Genomic DNA, 15476 nt, shown 5'->3' with positions numbered 1-15476 from the left:
ATTTTTCAGCTGCATTACTCTCCTAATGGAAAGCCATGACAAGATTTTAGCTAGGTGCCAGGGCATTATTGAATCTCTGCTCCACCTGCATTGGAATGTTAATCTTTTACTTGTCCTGTGTTTATATACCTAACCATCTTGGTTCAAGCTTATGTAAAACACCTGGCTTTAGGAATAGCAGAGGCTTCAACATGGGCTTCTTCAAACCAAGATTTTAAAGAGTCTGGTCACACTCTATTCTCAAAGATGCTCAAGGTGGGATTACCTTTGCAATCAAAGATACTTGATTAGTTAGGAAAGCATTGGCCTGCTATCACATTCTCCAAAGCAGGGACAGAACTGGATTGCCAGCATCTTGGGTTTACAGGAAAGCAAAACAAAATCTGGGTCTGAGAGTAGATCCATCTGAACTCCTTTCTCAGAAGTTTAGTAGATAAGCAGGTCCTTTCTGCACTTCATGTCTCAGTGGAAGGGTCTCCCTGATAAACTTTGTCTGAAGCTCCCATTCTGCCCATGACAGAAAACATCATTCAAAAAACTGAAGCTTTTTTAACAAAGAAAACAAAAGGCTCAAAACCTCTGGGAAAAGAAGCGGGTAAAATAAAAACAGACAGCCTGATGAAATGTCGGAGAATAGGTCAACTAAACCTTCCAGGAGGAACAAAAAGCCAGTGAAGAGAGCTGGCAGCACCATCTGCTAACCAAGCTGTAAAGGAACCTTTCCAAAGGGACAATACAATTGCAGAGGATTTGAAGTGACGCTTTTTAGAATAATTTTATTAATGTCTACTGCGACGAATGCAGGGAGATTCCCTTCGTCTAAATCAGAAGAGGAGAGGGCATATGGCAGAAGGTAGATCCCAAAACAAAGCAATTGTGGCCAATTTTTTAAGAGCTGCCTGCATTTCTGGGGTAGATGAAGAGACACTGTATCTGTAAGCTTGGCATCTGTTACAGACTAATAAGCAGAAAAAATAAAATTATGTCACTGTAAAAACACACAGTTGATCCACATATTTTACAATGCATTTGGACAAAGCCCCCTCAACTCAAAAAAATACTGTATTAGAACAAAAGGTGCAGGGAACACAGCAAGAATGATAAAATAATACAACAGTTATTGCCTGAGGATTGAGTGAGCCTGTATTCTTCATCATGAGGATGATAACATTTATGGAGAATACAGTGCATTGCCAAACAATGCATGAAAATAAAATGTATATTTATTCAAGTGCTGTAAGCAGACCTGTGCCATTCTATAAATCAAACCAACAATCCCTCCCAGATTTGTTTTCAATTACCTGTAAAGAAAAACCCACCTCTGGCAAGTAAATAAGAGTTTGTTCCTCTGACATACAACAGCTATCTATCAAAGGGCTGCATCCTGCACACTGCACCTCTGAGTGTCTCTGCTGGGTTCTTCAACTTCTGAACACAGATGTCATATTTTGAAATATTACCCACAGCTTTGCCCAGGACAAATTCACAAGGAGGAGAGAATTTCTTGTGCTGTTTGCATGGGGTACATCTAACCATCATAGTAAATAAATCTAACCCACAATAAAAACACTGCACACTGGATTGAACAAGGGTGTGAGAAAAAATGCAGCAGTTGCCATTTCTGTCAAAGACCATGAATAAGATGTATAGGACAAAAAGGGCTTTATCACACTCATTTCTTACATAGGGTTTTAACTCTTCTGCAGTTGTTCATGGACTCCCTGGAATTCTGTCCCCAAGTATTTGACAAACTTGAAAAAATCAACTACCTGTGGGAATCAGTGCAAAGCAAAAAAATGCACTTCATGTATTTAATTGTTATTTGTCTCTGCTACAGGATTTTATTACATTCTTTTGGAAAAAAAGACTACTAAATTATATTATGCACATCTTTTAGATAACATTCATAATCTTTCCTTAGTAATTCAGCTGTTATGCTGCCATTTCTAATCTGACAAAACAAAGTGCAAAAATTAAGTCACATACACCCAGAGCAACTCAGTCACTGATGTATTTACAATCATCACAGAGTGACTCTAGAAAACCCATTGTGATGTATTGCTTCAGACACTGCACCTGTAGCCTTTTACTGAGGTGTAGCACATTACAATTCTCACAGGTTCAAGCTGCAAACACACTTTGAGCAGACACTGCAAAATGTCAGTCTTGCACTTGTGTCAATTTCTATTCTTCAAGGTTCAGGTAAGGAGGAGCACTTACCCTCCTGCACCCACCTGTCTTGTTGCTTTAGAGGTTTAGAAAAGTTGATGTGTGGTTCTGTCGAGTCATTGTAACCTCAGAACCAAACAGCAGCTCCTTTTGTATTCAATACTGAGTCCATCAAACAACAGTTTGTATTAACTCAGGTCTTGTACTTTTGCAAGTTCATTGCCTTTCAGCAATCTCACCCTCCTACAAGAAATTGAAACTTGACAAAACCAGACAGCTGCAGACACAGGAATAATAGAATTCAGTTAGTTTTGAGTTGCACCATTAAAACCTAAAATGTGTTTTCAGCACATTTGTAGCACCTGTATTTAAGCTGCCCTACCAAACACCAAGGTGAATACTCATAATACTTGAAATTAATATACATGAAATGTCTACAATTAATTGCTCAAATCACCTTTGTTTAATTCTTGCAAAAGAGTATTTTGAAATCCACCATCCACCAAAACCAAATGTAAATGTGTAAAATACATTTTCATGGCTTCTTTTTGAACAGGTAATGAAACCAAGATGAATCATCACATTATCATAAAAAACAGTTTTATCACTTTCACATTTACAAATATATACATTATTATAGTAACAGCTGGGAAAAGCCATAGTTCTTTAGACAAGAACAAAAAACAGATACAGATAATTCAAGTATATATTAACAGTAATAAAATTATTGAAACATTTAAGTTTGCATCTATGCCACTGTTTATCCCTCTGTAATCTTCTTCAGAGATGCCTCAGTTAAAGTGGTGGCTGAATAAAACAATTTGATTTATTAAAGAATGACAAAGACAAATCAATTTTTAAAAATAGATGAGATCATACAGATACAGGAGCAGGGTGCTCATGAATACAGCCAGGACAGCAGTGCAGTGAATCATGAACAAACATATCACATTCCACACAAAATGCATTCTGACACACTTTGCATATGTACACCTATGTGGGAAAGATAGAAAGACAAGCCAAATTAGCAAAAATTATCATCATTATCACACTACAGTAAGACAACAATTATGTCATCAAGAGAATGTAAACAGACTACACTGCTAGCATCAAAGAAACTCAATTGAATTAAAGCTTCTGATAGCAAGTATATCCACAGACACGAGCTCAGGTCACTGTAAATGCTTCCAGTGGCTGAGAGTGGAAGTTTTCTTATGCAGCTCCCCAGGAAATCACTTCCCACACTTCTGTGGAGGAGCCCCAATCCTCTGACAGGCATCCTCCCTGGAGATCAGCCCCCTAATGTAAGACAAAACCGCCTAGTCACCGTGACTAAGCTATGGACCCCTTCCTGCTTTAGGACCTCATGTTATCCCCCTGTTAACTAATGATCATCTTATCCTGGTCTCAGACTGTGGGTCCCCTTCTAGATTCTCCCCTTCCCTGGGAAAACCCCAGCTTTTGCCCAGTTCAGGGGTTAGACCATCACTGGCCCCCTCCGCTGAAGCCTGCACTAAAGCCTTTCTGTGGAATGCCAGATGATCTTCCCATCTCTTGTCTGCGTCAGCTGGAGTAACCCCTGAATAGGCTGAACAGAGCTGTTCATAGAGCAGAGATCACTTCTAAAAGAGCTTAAGCCTTTTTTCCATGCTCCTAAGGGTTACCCGTGGCTGGAGACTGCCTGGAAACCCCGGACTCTGGCTCTCCCCCGGGATGCCTGTCTGGGCTTGTTGCCAGCAGAAACTGGGGTCGGACAGGCCCCCAGGACCCAGCCACATCACACCTCCACAGACTTTGCAGTCTAGAAAGTGTGACTGTTTAACACAGAACTCTAGTTAACCTTGACATTAACTTTCTCAAGTATTTTTATGGTCTTTAGAACAAAAAAGTTACAGGACCATCTCTATTTCTCATACCTCTCAATACAAATTACAGTGCCATTCGACATACTTACATTTTGATCTTTTATTTCTCCCTGGCAGCCTTGACAATACCTAAAAGCAAATTTGTGTATTTTAACTGAAAAGAAGAGTCAATACTGTGTAAATAAGTGTTTTAAAATAGATCTCATCATAGTAACAATTTCTGGCAATTATTTCAGCTATTCAACTGAACTCACAGATCATGGAAACGACAAGTATTTCTTAATGACAGAGGTGCCCCACACCACCCCACACTCAGGATCTCCAGCAGCAAAGAAGCTGTTGCCAGCTATTCTTACTTGTGTTACAAAAACGTTACAGTACACTCATTATCACAAATAAGCTTTGCATACCGTTCCCCCTTGTATTCTTCCAGTGGAACTTCCTGAAAGGCATCTAAAGGAAACAAGTGATGGTAAGACCGAGCCAGGTGAGGTGCAGACACTAATGTAAGACCTGCAAATAAAGAGACACCAAAATTGTTACAAGGGAGGTTTTACTAAAAAGCTTTTCTGTATCAAATAAAGTAAAAAGTCTCATTCTCAGTGGATAATAGCTTCTAAGAATTTTATAAAAGTAAAATTACTTGTTCCATTAGCCAAACCAGTAATCCAGTCCAGTTTTAAATCCAAAGAACAAGAAAATTGCTCAAATTTCTACTGAAAAGGTTTAACTTAACCTTTAGAAATACATTTACAACACACAATGGTGAAGTTAGGAAGCTCCTTTTGGCAATGATGGTTCTGCTGTATCACACCACCAGTTAAAATTATGCCCTATTACAAAGTTCTACTACAGCCGGCTATACTACTGCCAAAACCATGCCATAGGCCCATATTAGCTAACACAGGTCTGCTGGTTTTAAAAGAGTTAATTTCTGCCACACTAACTATCATGTGTCTGTGTTTGGATATATGCTGGAAACAGAGCTGATAAGGCAGGAATGTTTTCTTTACTGCTGAGCAGTGCTTACACACAATCAAGGCCCCTTCTGTTTCTTACTCCCCCAGTGAGTAGGCTCAGGGGTGCACAAGGCATTGGGAAGGGATACAGTCAGGATACAGTCAAGAGAACAAGAGAGTTACACCAAGCCACACAACGTGTCTCAGTTTATAAAGCTGGGTGAAGGTGGAAAGGGGAGAATGTTCAGGGTGACGGCATTTACTTTCTCAAGCAACTGTTACGCATGATGGAGTCCTGCTTTCCTGGAGATTCTGCTGAGGGGAAGTGGTGAAGGAATTACTTGCGTTGCTTGGCTCGCATACACAGCTTTTGCTGTAACTACTCAATTGCCTTTAAAGCCACCCGTGAATTTTCCCACTTTTACTCTTCTGATGCTCTTCCCCATCTCACCAGTGGGGAGTGTGTGGGTGTCTGGGGCTGAGTCACCAGCTGGGATTATACCATGAGAACAAGTTAGCTGGGGCATGGGCTGGCACAAACGTCTCCATCACTCAGTCACATGTAGTGTTAATGTCCAAACTGTTCTGCTGTTCACTGCAGCTGCCAAGAAACCACTGCAGACACACAGGATTTCTCCAGTTACACTATTCCCCTGCTGGTACAAAACTTATGCTGGTGGGAAAAACTTGAAATTAAACTGGGATAAAGTGTTCCAAAACGATAATTATTTCATCCTCTTGCCAAATACATGTATCCTGGTAATACCTATGGTGGTGTAGTCATATGCCTGTAGGAGCTAGGAGAACAGCACCTGCTCACAACAGTAACATCATAAACCAGGCTAATCCTCCCTCCCACCCTAAGAGCAATGGAGGAAGGATGGCATCATGGGTTGCACAGTCCATTACCATTTGCAAGACCAAATGACTTCTGTTTACAACTCTACAGCCTGTCATGTGTCAGTACACGGCCTGCCCTTGGGTTCAACTTGGAATCTTTCATCCACACACTCCTGGAGGTAAGAATACTTCTGTCCTTCTACTCCAAAGCACTCTTTCATGCCCTTGCACTGAGGACTCTGAAATATGGGTGTGCTTAGTTAAATAAGGATTCTTAAGAAGTTACCATTCCCATGTGCATCACCCCTCTTCCACACTTAGCCCTAGTATTCCTTATACCAAGGAATATGATACAGCTTTACTGTTACAGGTCTAATCCTGAGCGACTCTTGTACAAAAGTGACATCCCAGGTCACAGAAATGCAGGACTCCTTAAGCAGAGCTGACTTTTAATTACAAAGTACAGCTGAATTTTTCTACCCCTTAAATCTCTTACCATGAATAACTGCTCACTTCACCTGCTCACCTTTTCTTGCTACTTACCACAGATTTTGCATTCCACAGGAAGCTCACAGTATTTGGCTCTGCACTGAGGACAAAAATATCCACCCAGTGTAAGACCTGGGTCACTGTTATTTTCCAGTTGCCTACAGTAGAAAGAAACAATTCAGTACTTAAGAAATAATACCACACTACTACATAATAACAAATAATGTTCTCACATCAAATAATTTTAAGTTTCACTAGATTGCATATAATGGCTTAATGTCTAAGTGTCAGAAAACAATTGATATGGTGACACATCAGTGACCACATTTTCCCAGAGGAACCAAAGACCAAATATTTCCATATAAAGGAGCCAATCTTTAAAAATAGAGATATGAACAATAACTGCATGCTTGTTTCTTTTTAGACACAAAAATATTCTATATTACATAAAAGATTCACATCATACTTATTCTTTCAAATAGCACAAGGTGTTAGACATCATTTCATTCTGAAATTCAGACTCCCCTATCACCCTGGAAAACAGTGACTCTTTTCATTGAGAAGTGCACTGGTACAGTCATCAAATGAGGCCTCTATTTTAAACTTCCCTTTAAAGTCATGCTAAAAAGTACGTAAGAAGTACTTATTCAGATAATACCCTTTGGTCCTCATAATTATCTTTCATAATTAAAGTAATAATTAAATCAAGAACTGCAAGTAATTACTTAAATACCTTGTAGCACCTGTGTGTCCCAATCACTGTGTAACAGAACTAAGTACCATTTACTACCTTAAAAAACAAGTGCAAATTTTAAAACACATATTTAACAGCAGTAACTATGGCCACACACTGGAGCTACCAATGGAAATAAAATGTCTACTGAAAAGTCACAAGGCATGGCTTACTCTTTTTTTCATATTATTCTGCAACACTTTTCACTGTCAAGCAGATTTTCTGACTAATTAATACTGAATTCTTAACAGCTCATTGAATTAAAATCAATGCTACTTACGCCATGCTAAAGGAGGGCTTTGCATCTTGATCAGACAGAGAAGCAATAGTATGCTGAGGAAAACCTGAAAATAAAAACATTCCATAGTAACAATTTTAAACGTGTCAGTTTCTTACTTCAATGAAGATCAAAGATTATTCTAGACATTCAAGCCTATCTCTTTCCCATTTGTTATTACAGGAGAACTGATACTCTTTTGCTAGGTATCAAATTCTTCCCAAAGGTCTCTAGCTACATCCACACCTCCCTGACTTTAATTCCCCCTAACTGAAAAAATGTCTTTGTCATAGACTTGGTGTTAACCGAAGTGCACTGGAACCCCATTTTTGAAGAACAGTTAAAAATAAAAATGTGTGAAATGGTAGGAAAGCAGAATGAGCAGCATACAAATGCTCACTTAAACAATTGTTTCTAATTAAGGGGGAAATATTTTTATATGCACCCATCCAGCCTATATTCACCTTCCAAGTCCAGCGTATGACAGATGAGACTACAGGACTTTTTTGAGAGTGATATCATTCTTTCTATCATTTATTTTTTACAGTTTTTACAGTTCATGTTACAATTCATGACAGGTGGTTTTTCCAATGCCTGCTCAGGCTCTACCTACAAGAAGTAAACCTTTTCATTATCTATACCTAGACATAAAAATGCATACATTCTTATCTATGTAAAAGGTGGATGATAGTAAGAACTCTTGATCTACTGATGATCTACTTTGTAGAATTAGAGTTCCTATTCTGGTTTAAATCCAAGCTTAAATTTATTGAGAAACACAACAGGAAAAGAAAAGATACCTAATCTACTTGTTGAAAGAACACTCCAGAAGCTGCTAATAAACACGTACTACCTACAGCTCTCAAGTCAATTAATAGCTGTAACGGTTGCCCTCTGCAGGAAAAAAAGTAGAAGGAGAAATAAAATAGTTTTTCATTCTTCATTTCTAAGTATTAAATTTATAACAGCTACCGTGCCCTCAATATCATTCCACTTTGCTGTTCAAACAAATTCTGTTCAGTAATTTGTCTTACTTAATAAGCTTTATTTAAAATCTGACAACTTTGCAGGATTAACATCAAGAAAATTGATGCTTATCTAGCAAAATAAAAGTAAAAAAAAAAATAAAATAAAATTTCACACTATCTTTATTGTGCTTCTTACTATTTGTATAACCTTTACACTGGAGAGGCAAATAAAGAAAAAGATTAAGCAAATCTCGTGCTACAAGTTTGACAAAACCATATCCTACCCATTCGAATAAGGGAGCACTCAGAAGTTGAACTGGCAGGTGGAGGACTAACATGGTGCATCAGCAGTTCCTTATAATGACCTTCATCTAAAATAACGTGGTAAGTTCCTGTCACAAAGAAATAAATGCCTTACTGTCAGGTTATGAGCAAAAAAGAATAAAAACATATATTCCACATGACAGAAAACAACTTAGGTAGAAAACACAATCTATCCAAGCCTGTTCCTAAAAAGCAGCCCTGTTAGGTAGGCTACAGTAAATGTTTTAAAACTGGTAATAACATAATGTTAAATTAGAAATGAAGGCGCAGAGCTTTTTCTCCAACATTACACTGCAGCAATGATACTGTGTGAGTCACCACTGTAGCAATGGATATTAACATGTTAAATTGATAAAGTTCCACTTCACACAGCTTTATATTTGGAACACAAGGTTTGAAAAATATATGTATTTCTTCTCTCTAGAGCTGCAGCTACCAGCTGATAATGATTTCACTTAGATTTGGGCAACTCTTTAATTTTCTGCCAGCACAATGGAAAATATTTATCCTTAAAAATATCAAAATGCAGTAATAAATATATAACAAATTACTTAATTTTGATTTTAAATCTGTGTGAGTAATATAACTACTGAACTTCAGATACGTACCACCAGTTTCTCGGGCAAGTACTGTACAAACTCGAACTTCAGCACTTAAGCCGATGACAGACACTCTGATCTTTACTGCTTTTAAACACTTAAAATAGAGAAAAAAAAGCATACTCAAATTTATGTGCAGAACAAGAAATAGTAAAAAGGTTTCAAGTCTTAAATGAAAATTAATTGGTGATGATGCTGCAACTGCCTGTTCTTCCTCCAGTAGCTTGGATGTGGTAGTCAATGTAGTAGTCAAACTTCAGTTCGGTACCTTAATTAGATCATAGATGTTGGCAGGATCACATGTCGTCAGACTGCTGAGGACTACCAAAACCTCTCGGCTTGTATGTCCTGGCATGTGCCTAAGGAAAGCACACAGTCAATTTACGTCTGCACACTAAGCTCTTTCTATGATAACATCCCCAAGAACCTTAATGTATTGAAGTCAAAAGATGACATATGAAATCGTGTACAAGCTGTGATAAGATACTTTTCTGAGCACGAGATTTTCACTTCTGAAAGACAAACTTTTGCAATATCTAAAATACAGTATTTAATTGTGTAGTTGTTACCTGATTATTTGCTGTAATGAATCCTTTGTACCTTAGCCATACTACTCACAGGTGAAATTCATCTTCAAACTAGCACACTGTAATGAGTCTTCCTGACTTCTTGAAAAACTCTAATCAGTTTTTCAGCATAAATCCATTACTTTTAATTACTTCTAGTTCTTAGCTGAAAACTCTCTCCCTCCTTTAGTAATTAAATAGCTTTTCATGACACTGATTATTAGCTTTGTTCAGTGTTTTAGCTGTAATTCCACATATGGGGATATATCTTAATACCTCACATAGCAAACAAGTGTTCTGACTCTATCCTATCTGAAAACTGATCTTTCTAAACAATGCCAAAACTCTCACGAGATTATTGTGACACAACACTGTTTCTTTTCCTGTTCTCTTGCATTATTAACCCCTAAGTCTGTCCTCTCTCATACCTCAGACCTTCAGTAAAAAAGAATTACAGTGTCTTTCATCACAATAGCTATGTATCATCATCAACTTGGTTTTCAAATTTCATTCCTATAAGAAACAAACCTCTAAATACAAGCACCAGTGGTAGAAAATAAACTTCTGCAGTACTAGAATATTTAACTTAATGATTTGTATTGTAAGAGGAGATAAAGTCACCTTTTAAAGACCCATGTCAGCATGATGCAAGATGCTACTGAGAAAAATTACAAAGAAAGCAAAAAACCTCCATGTATATACTAACTTTAAAGTCTGCATGGCCAAATTTAGGGAATTATATAGAGAAGGCTCTCCACTGCAGTTCATATCCACTGCTTTCTTCAGAGCAGTTACATGCTTTTTTGAGTTTCCTGTAAGTGAAAAAAAAATGCAATCAATTTAACTGATACAACAAGTTGAAGAACAGAAGTATTTAAACTGTAATGAAGTGTACTTGTAATGAAGTGTACTTCATTACATCAGAATGCAGGAAACAGTAAGACAGACTTTTACTCTCTAGGAACTCAAATGCTAGAAAGTTTAGAAGCCAAAAAGAATAAAATCACTGCTGGGTATCATTAGCACTCAACATGAGTGTGATGTCTCTCACAAACAGGAAATGAATTTTGTTTCCTCTGTTATCCTCAAAGTATGGTTCAAAGATTGATTGATCCTGAATTTCCTCAATGAAACCTGCTGAAGCCAAAGAGACTGGTGTAACAGCAGGCAGGAACCAAACAAAGCTTGACTTAACATCTGATCAGATCTCATAAAAAACACAGATGTCGTAACATACAAAACTAACAAACAGGGTAGAAAATTAACCATAGTGGAAACAGAACATATCTGAGTTACATTCTGATCGAGACTTGATCACAAACAAGCACACAATGACAATTCTGGATCAAAGCAAATAAAAGCACAGATTATGGTTTCAGACAACTTGCAATAAGTTATCTTTGGAATTCAAGTTAATTATGATAACGTAACTTCATTTTCAGCAGTATATCAGGCAGAATTTACAATACCAATGAAAAGGCTAAAAACATCTGCAATTTAAGAAAAGAATATTACTTTCCTACCTGAGAGTTCTGTCATTTTTTCCGCTCTTTTACTCTTGGTTACAATTAATCCAATCTGAAAAAGGGCAAAATAAAGGCAAAATTGTTATTTGAAAGTTTTACAATGAGTTTATTTAGAATTTTACTAAATGGACCAGCATTATTTAACCATGCAAGTTTTACTTCAAGTGTAACAACAGCAGCACGACATGATGCATAATTTTACAAACACTCCTGTATTTTCATTACTACTGCCAAAAGGTACAAAAAGAAATCTAAAATTCTAAATGCCTGGCAGAAACAGGCAGAAACAAGAATATCTCTAGACTGATGAATAAAGGATGGGAAGGTACACATAAATTTAAAACAGTTTACTGGGTAGTACTACAGCCAAAACTGTCTTTTAAAATAGTTTTCTGTTATTTGTTTCTTGCATGGTTGTACATACCTGACTAATAGGATTCTGGTCAAAGTACTCCTCAACAAAATATTCCAGTAACTATAAAGGAAAGTTAAGACGGTTAAAAACTAATTATACTTTTATTAGACATGCACTATGTAGATACAAAACATCTAGTATAACGAAAATGCAAAACAAAGTAGGGGGAATGAGCCTTTCCTTTCCATTATTCTTTCACTCTATCCCTCCCCCTTCATCCCATGTAGCTAATGAAATGCAGATTTCAGAAACTACACCCCCCCCTTATTTTATTCATGTCCTATGTTGAAGTTCTAGATTCCTGTTGGTTCAAATGAAGATTTTCAATATATCAAAATGCACTAATCTTTACAAAACCAACAAAACCCAGGATTTCATGCTTTAGTATTGTTGGAGAAGGCAATACAGAACACGATGTACACAGTTCAAGTCCTCCACAATCTGAAACAGCAATCCAGTTCAACTCTCATCTAGCATCCTTTCAAATAAAAATTCATAAAAAAACCCAGCTGTAAGAAAAAAATATAAACCAATTCTAGATACATAAACGAAAACATGTCATCCCCTTACTATGGGCAACACTTAATTTCCAGTTTCCAAATGTGTCTTCTCCTAACATGCCTTTATAAAGTGTTTTTACTGCACAAAAGTACATGTGCAAGGCAAAACAATGCCACGCGGATTTTACTATTCAAAAAACAGGAAAGTGACAGACTAGCAACAGAAGCAAGGAGACAAATGCAGGGATGAGAGATGAGGCTATGCACATACAGGAGACTGCAATTTTTGGAATGCATTAAGCAACCAGTTTACAAAGAAACAGTGGCTCAGTAAGAAAAAACTTGGAAGTGCAGGAATACCTTCAGAGTGCAAGTAAGTCTGTTCGGTTTTAAGTCTTGGTCCTCCATTGTTCTTGATCCATCAACAACCACGTAAAGGTGACGCATCTGCATTTCCACCATATGCGAAAATCACTCACAGAATACGTATTGAAATTAATTCATTATTCCATTTACTTAAAAAAGACATTACTTCCTCCCTCAAAGAGAGAAAATTCAGTAGATTGAGTGATGCAATTAATGTAAAATGCAAAGTAATGCATTCTTCAACTTTTCTCTTAAAACAAAAAGAAACCCTCTCTTGAAAATTGCACACTGTTCTTTTCCCCTCTCATGATAAGCTACAAAACATGCATAGTTTGAACATTCACATCTTCATCTGAAGAGTTCAGTGTTGTACAAAGCAATGTGTTTATTTACAGCACATTTCCATTATGTGCATTTTTCACATGAAGAGAAATGGACAGAGTGAGCACACGTGGTATGACTTCTGCTGCCAAACACACCCTGTGTGTCAGACCTCCAACTCTGAATAGCTATGCTTCGCATCCACACTGCCAATGAACAAAGAATGATTAAAAAAAAAATAATGAAAAACGGCGGAAACCATAAGGTTTGGTAAGAAGTACAGCTTCAGTATGAAGTTAGGCCAGCAGAAGTATATTTCAGATCTGGAATACCACCTCTAGCCAAGCAGTTTTGGACTAAGGACAGAAGAGGGTTAAGGCATTAACATACCATTCCAAGCCGGACTTGTCCATGGTGTTCATAGAGTCTAACAAAACACAGAAGGACTTAAATCAAATTCAAATGAGTGAATGGCTCCTAAAATATAAGTCCAAACAAGTCTAATACTAAAGTTCTGGCAAAAATGTAGAAGCAACAAACTTCAGACACTTATTCATGCTGAAAAACTCCACAGCTCAATCACAGATTTCAAAACTCTCAGAAAAGAATTAAGAGTTATTTCTTACTATCAGGTTTAATGAAGTTGTAAAATTTTACCCAAATTCGACAAATCAAATTCTAACATAACTTCAAATAACGCAAAATCTGGGATTTTTTCTAGCAATTTTTCTGAAATTTGAAACAGAAATCTGTAGCCATGATACCAGGAGCTAGATTCTGCTTTGATAGGGAAAGGGGCAATGTTTTAAACTAAAAGAAGGTCAATTTAGATTAGGGATAAACATATTTTTACCATGAGGGTGGTGAGGTACTGGAGCAGGCTGCCCTCAGAAGATGTGGATGTCCCACCCCTCAGAGAGTTCAAGGCCAGATTGGATGGGGCTCTGACCAATTTGGTCCATTGAAAGGTGTCCCTGCTCACGGCAGGTTGCAGTGGGATGATCTTCAAAGTCTCTTCCAACCCAAACTATCTTGTGATTCTCTGATGTGTATATTAAAAAAAAAAAGATGGAAGATTTCTCTAGGCTGTGCAGATTGCAACTGCAGTGCTCTGCACTGTTTCATCAGATCAAGACCTGCAGCTTGCATACACATGGGATACACAGCCTGTATGCAGTCAAAGATAAAAATTAATTCTTCACCGTTTTTTCTGGCATGCACCTGCTCCTCTGAAGGAGAAACTACATAAAAACATCCTGCAGGCATGCCTTATACTTAATTAATTAAGGCTTAATGCCACATGACCTAGTTTTAGGATGATCAAGCCTTTATAACTGACCAAGTCAGTGCTATTAGCAGACTCGTGGCCACACCAAGTACCTTTTCCTCTTTGCTTTGAAGAGAATGTCCTCGATGGTTGCTTTCAACGACCCGGATTCGTCTTCCTTAAGAATTTCCCTACGCAAAACAGAGGCAAAAAAGTGTGCACAGGGGAGATTTTTCCTCCTCTTTCGCCAGAAAAGGGAGAAAGGTGAGGGGGAAAGAACATACCATGTTCTTTCGTAGCCTCCTTCCCAGCGCTTGGTCCGCTCGGGTTCATCATCCATCTCGGCGGGAGCTGAGGGCGGCTGGGGGGCGCTGAGGGGGTTGTGGGGTGACCAGGGGAGAAGCGGGGCGCTCAGGGAGTATCAGGGGAGCTCAGGAGAGACGAGAGCGCTCAGGGGTGACAAGGGGGACTGCGGGAAGAAGACGGGAGTGGAAGGGGTCTGAGAGGAGCCGAGGGACACTGAGAGGGGTGATAAGGGCCACGGGGAGCTAAGAGGAGCCGAGGAAGGTTGAGTAGAACCGCAGGACACGGAGAGGAGTTCCGGCCCGCGCCCGCCGCCAGGCCCTGCCGTCCCGGACACGTTGGCGCCCGCCCTCTTCCGCCTCGGTGCGCCACCAAACCGTCCCGGCCGCCGCCCGGGCCGCGGAGCGAGCGTTCCGGAAAGGTTCCGTTGTGCTTTCCTCAACATCAGCAAAATCCTCCAAGCGCGGTCATGGAGAGGACGGGCCCCTCACGGAGCGAAGGGAGGGAAGCCGCCCCACAGAGACATCGCCCGGGGCCCGCGGTGGCGTGGCCGTGAGGAGCCCCCCTCGCTCGTGCCTCCGGACACACCCGCCAGGCCATGGCACTGCCTGGGTCTCGGTGGCACTTCTGTAATTAACCGAAGCTATTTCAGTAATTAATATATAAACGCAATACCTGGAAAAATCACTGTATTTTAACACGATTATGCTCATACGCCGGTTAATGAAGGCGGCCATCTATCCAGCAAAAGCAGGAAGTTTCAGGTGTTTTGATGTTAAGTAATCACGTTTTCCGTCTACCTAAAATAATTCTGAGTATTCATGTCACCAAGAGTTTCCATTCATTAGCACCACAGTGAGGATGCTGATTGCTCTGCCGAGCGATTAAAACTCTGCCGGATACAGTGGAGGTATGCCAAGACTGGGCTTCACCTCTTGAATTACAGGAAAATTACTGAACATCCGTTTCTAAGGAGTCTCACTCTGCAT

General features: G+C 39.0%; 1 protein-coding gene across 1 annotated transcript; it reads right to left on the bottom strand.

The window, feature by feature from the left end:
• Positions 1-756: 756 nt before the first annotated feature.
• On the bottom strand, positions 757-14844 carry LOC107216343 (general transcription factor IIH subunit 2). Its single transcript, XM_015653347.3, has 15 exons — positions 14469-14844; positions 14298-14375; positions 13308-13344; positions 12591-12677; positions 11740-11790; positions 11313-11367; positions 10496-10601; positions 9492-9582; positions 9233-9320; positions 8585-8692; positions 7336-7399; positions 6377-6480; positions 4445-4547; positions 4124-4163; positions 757-3162 (listed from the first exon to the last, which is right to left on the bottom strand). The coding sequence occupies exons 1-15, from the start codon at positions 14522-14524 to the stop codon at positions 3043-3045; spliced, it is 1188 nt and encodes a 395-aa protein (XP_015508833.1). The 5' UTR covers positions 14525-14844; the 3' UTR covers positions 757-3042.
• Between the last annotated feature and the right edge of the window lie 632 nt (positions 14845-15476).

This window comes from Parus major, chromosome Z (genome assembly GCF_001522545.3).
Source record: "Parus major isolate Abel chromosome Z, Parus_major1.1, whole genome shotgun sequence".
Lineage (NCBI taxonomy): Eukaryota > Metazoa > Chordata > Aves > Passeriformes > Paridae > Parus > Parus major.
The sequence above is the reverse complement of the archived record's forward strand: the minus strand, read 5'-3'. Positions and strand labels throughout refer to the sequence as shown.

Excerpts from the sequence above, each read along its gene's own strand:
- LOC107216343 (XM_015653347.3), bottom strand. The coding sequence starts at position 14,524 with ATGGATGATGAACCCGAGCGGACCAAGCGCTGGGAAGGAGGCTACGAA. Across the intron at positions 9,321-9,491 it reads ACATCTATGATCTAATTAAG|TGTTTAAAAGCAGTAAAGAT; the intron begins GTACCGAACTGA and ends CTCTATTTTAAG. Across the intron at positions 7,400-8,584 it reads GTGCTCCCTTATTCGAATGG|GTTTTCCTCAGCATACTATT; the intron begins GTAGGATATGGT and ends TTTTATTTTCAG.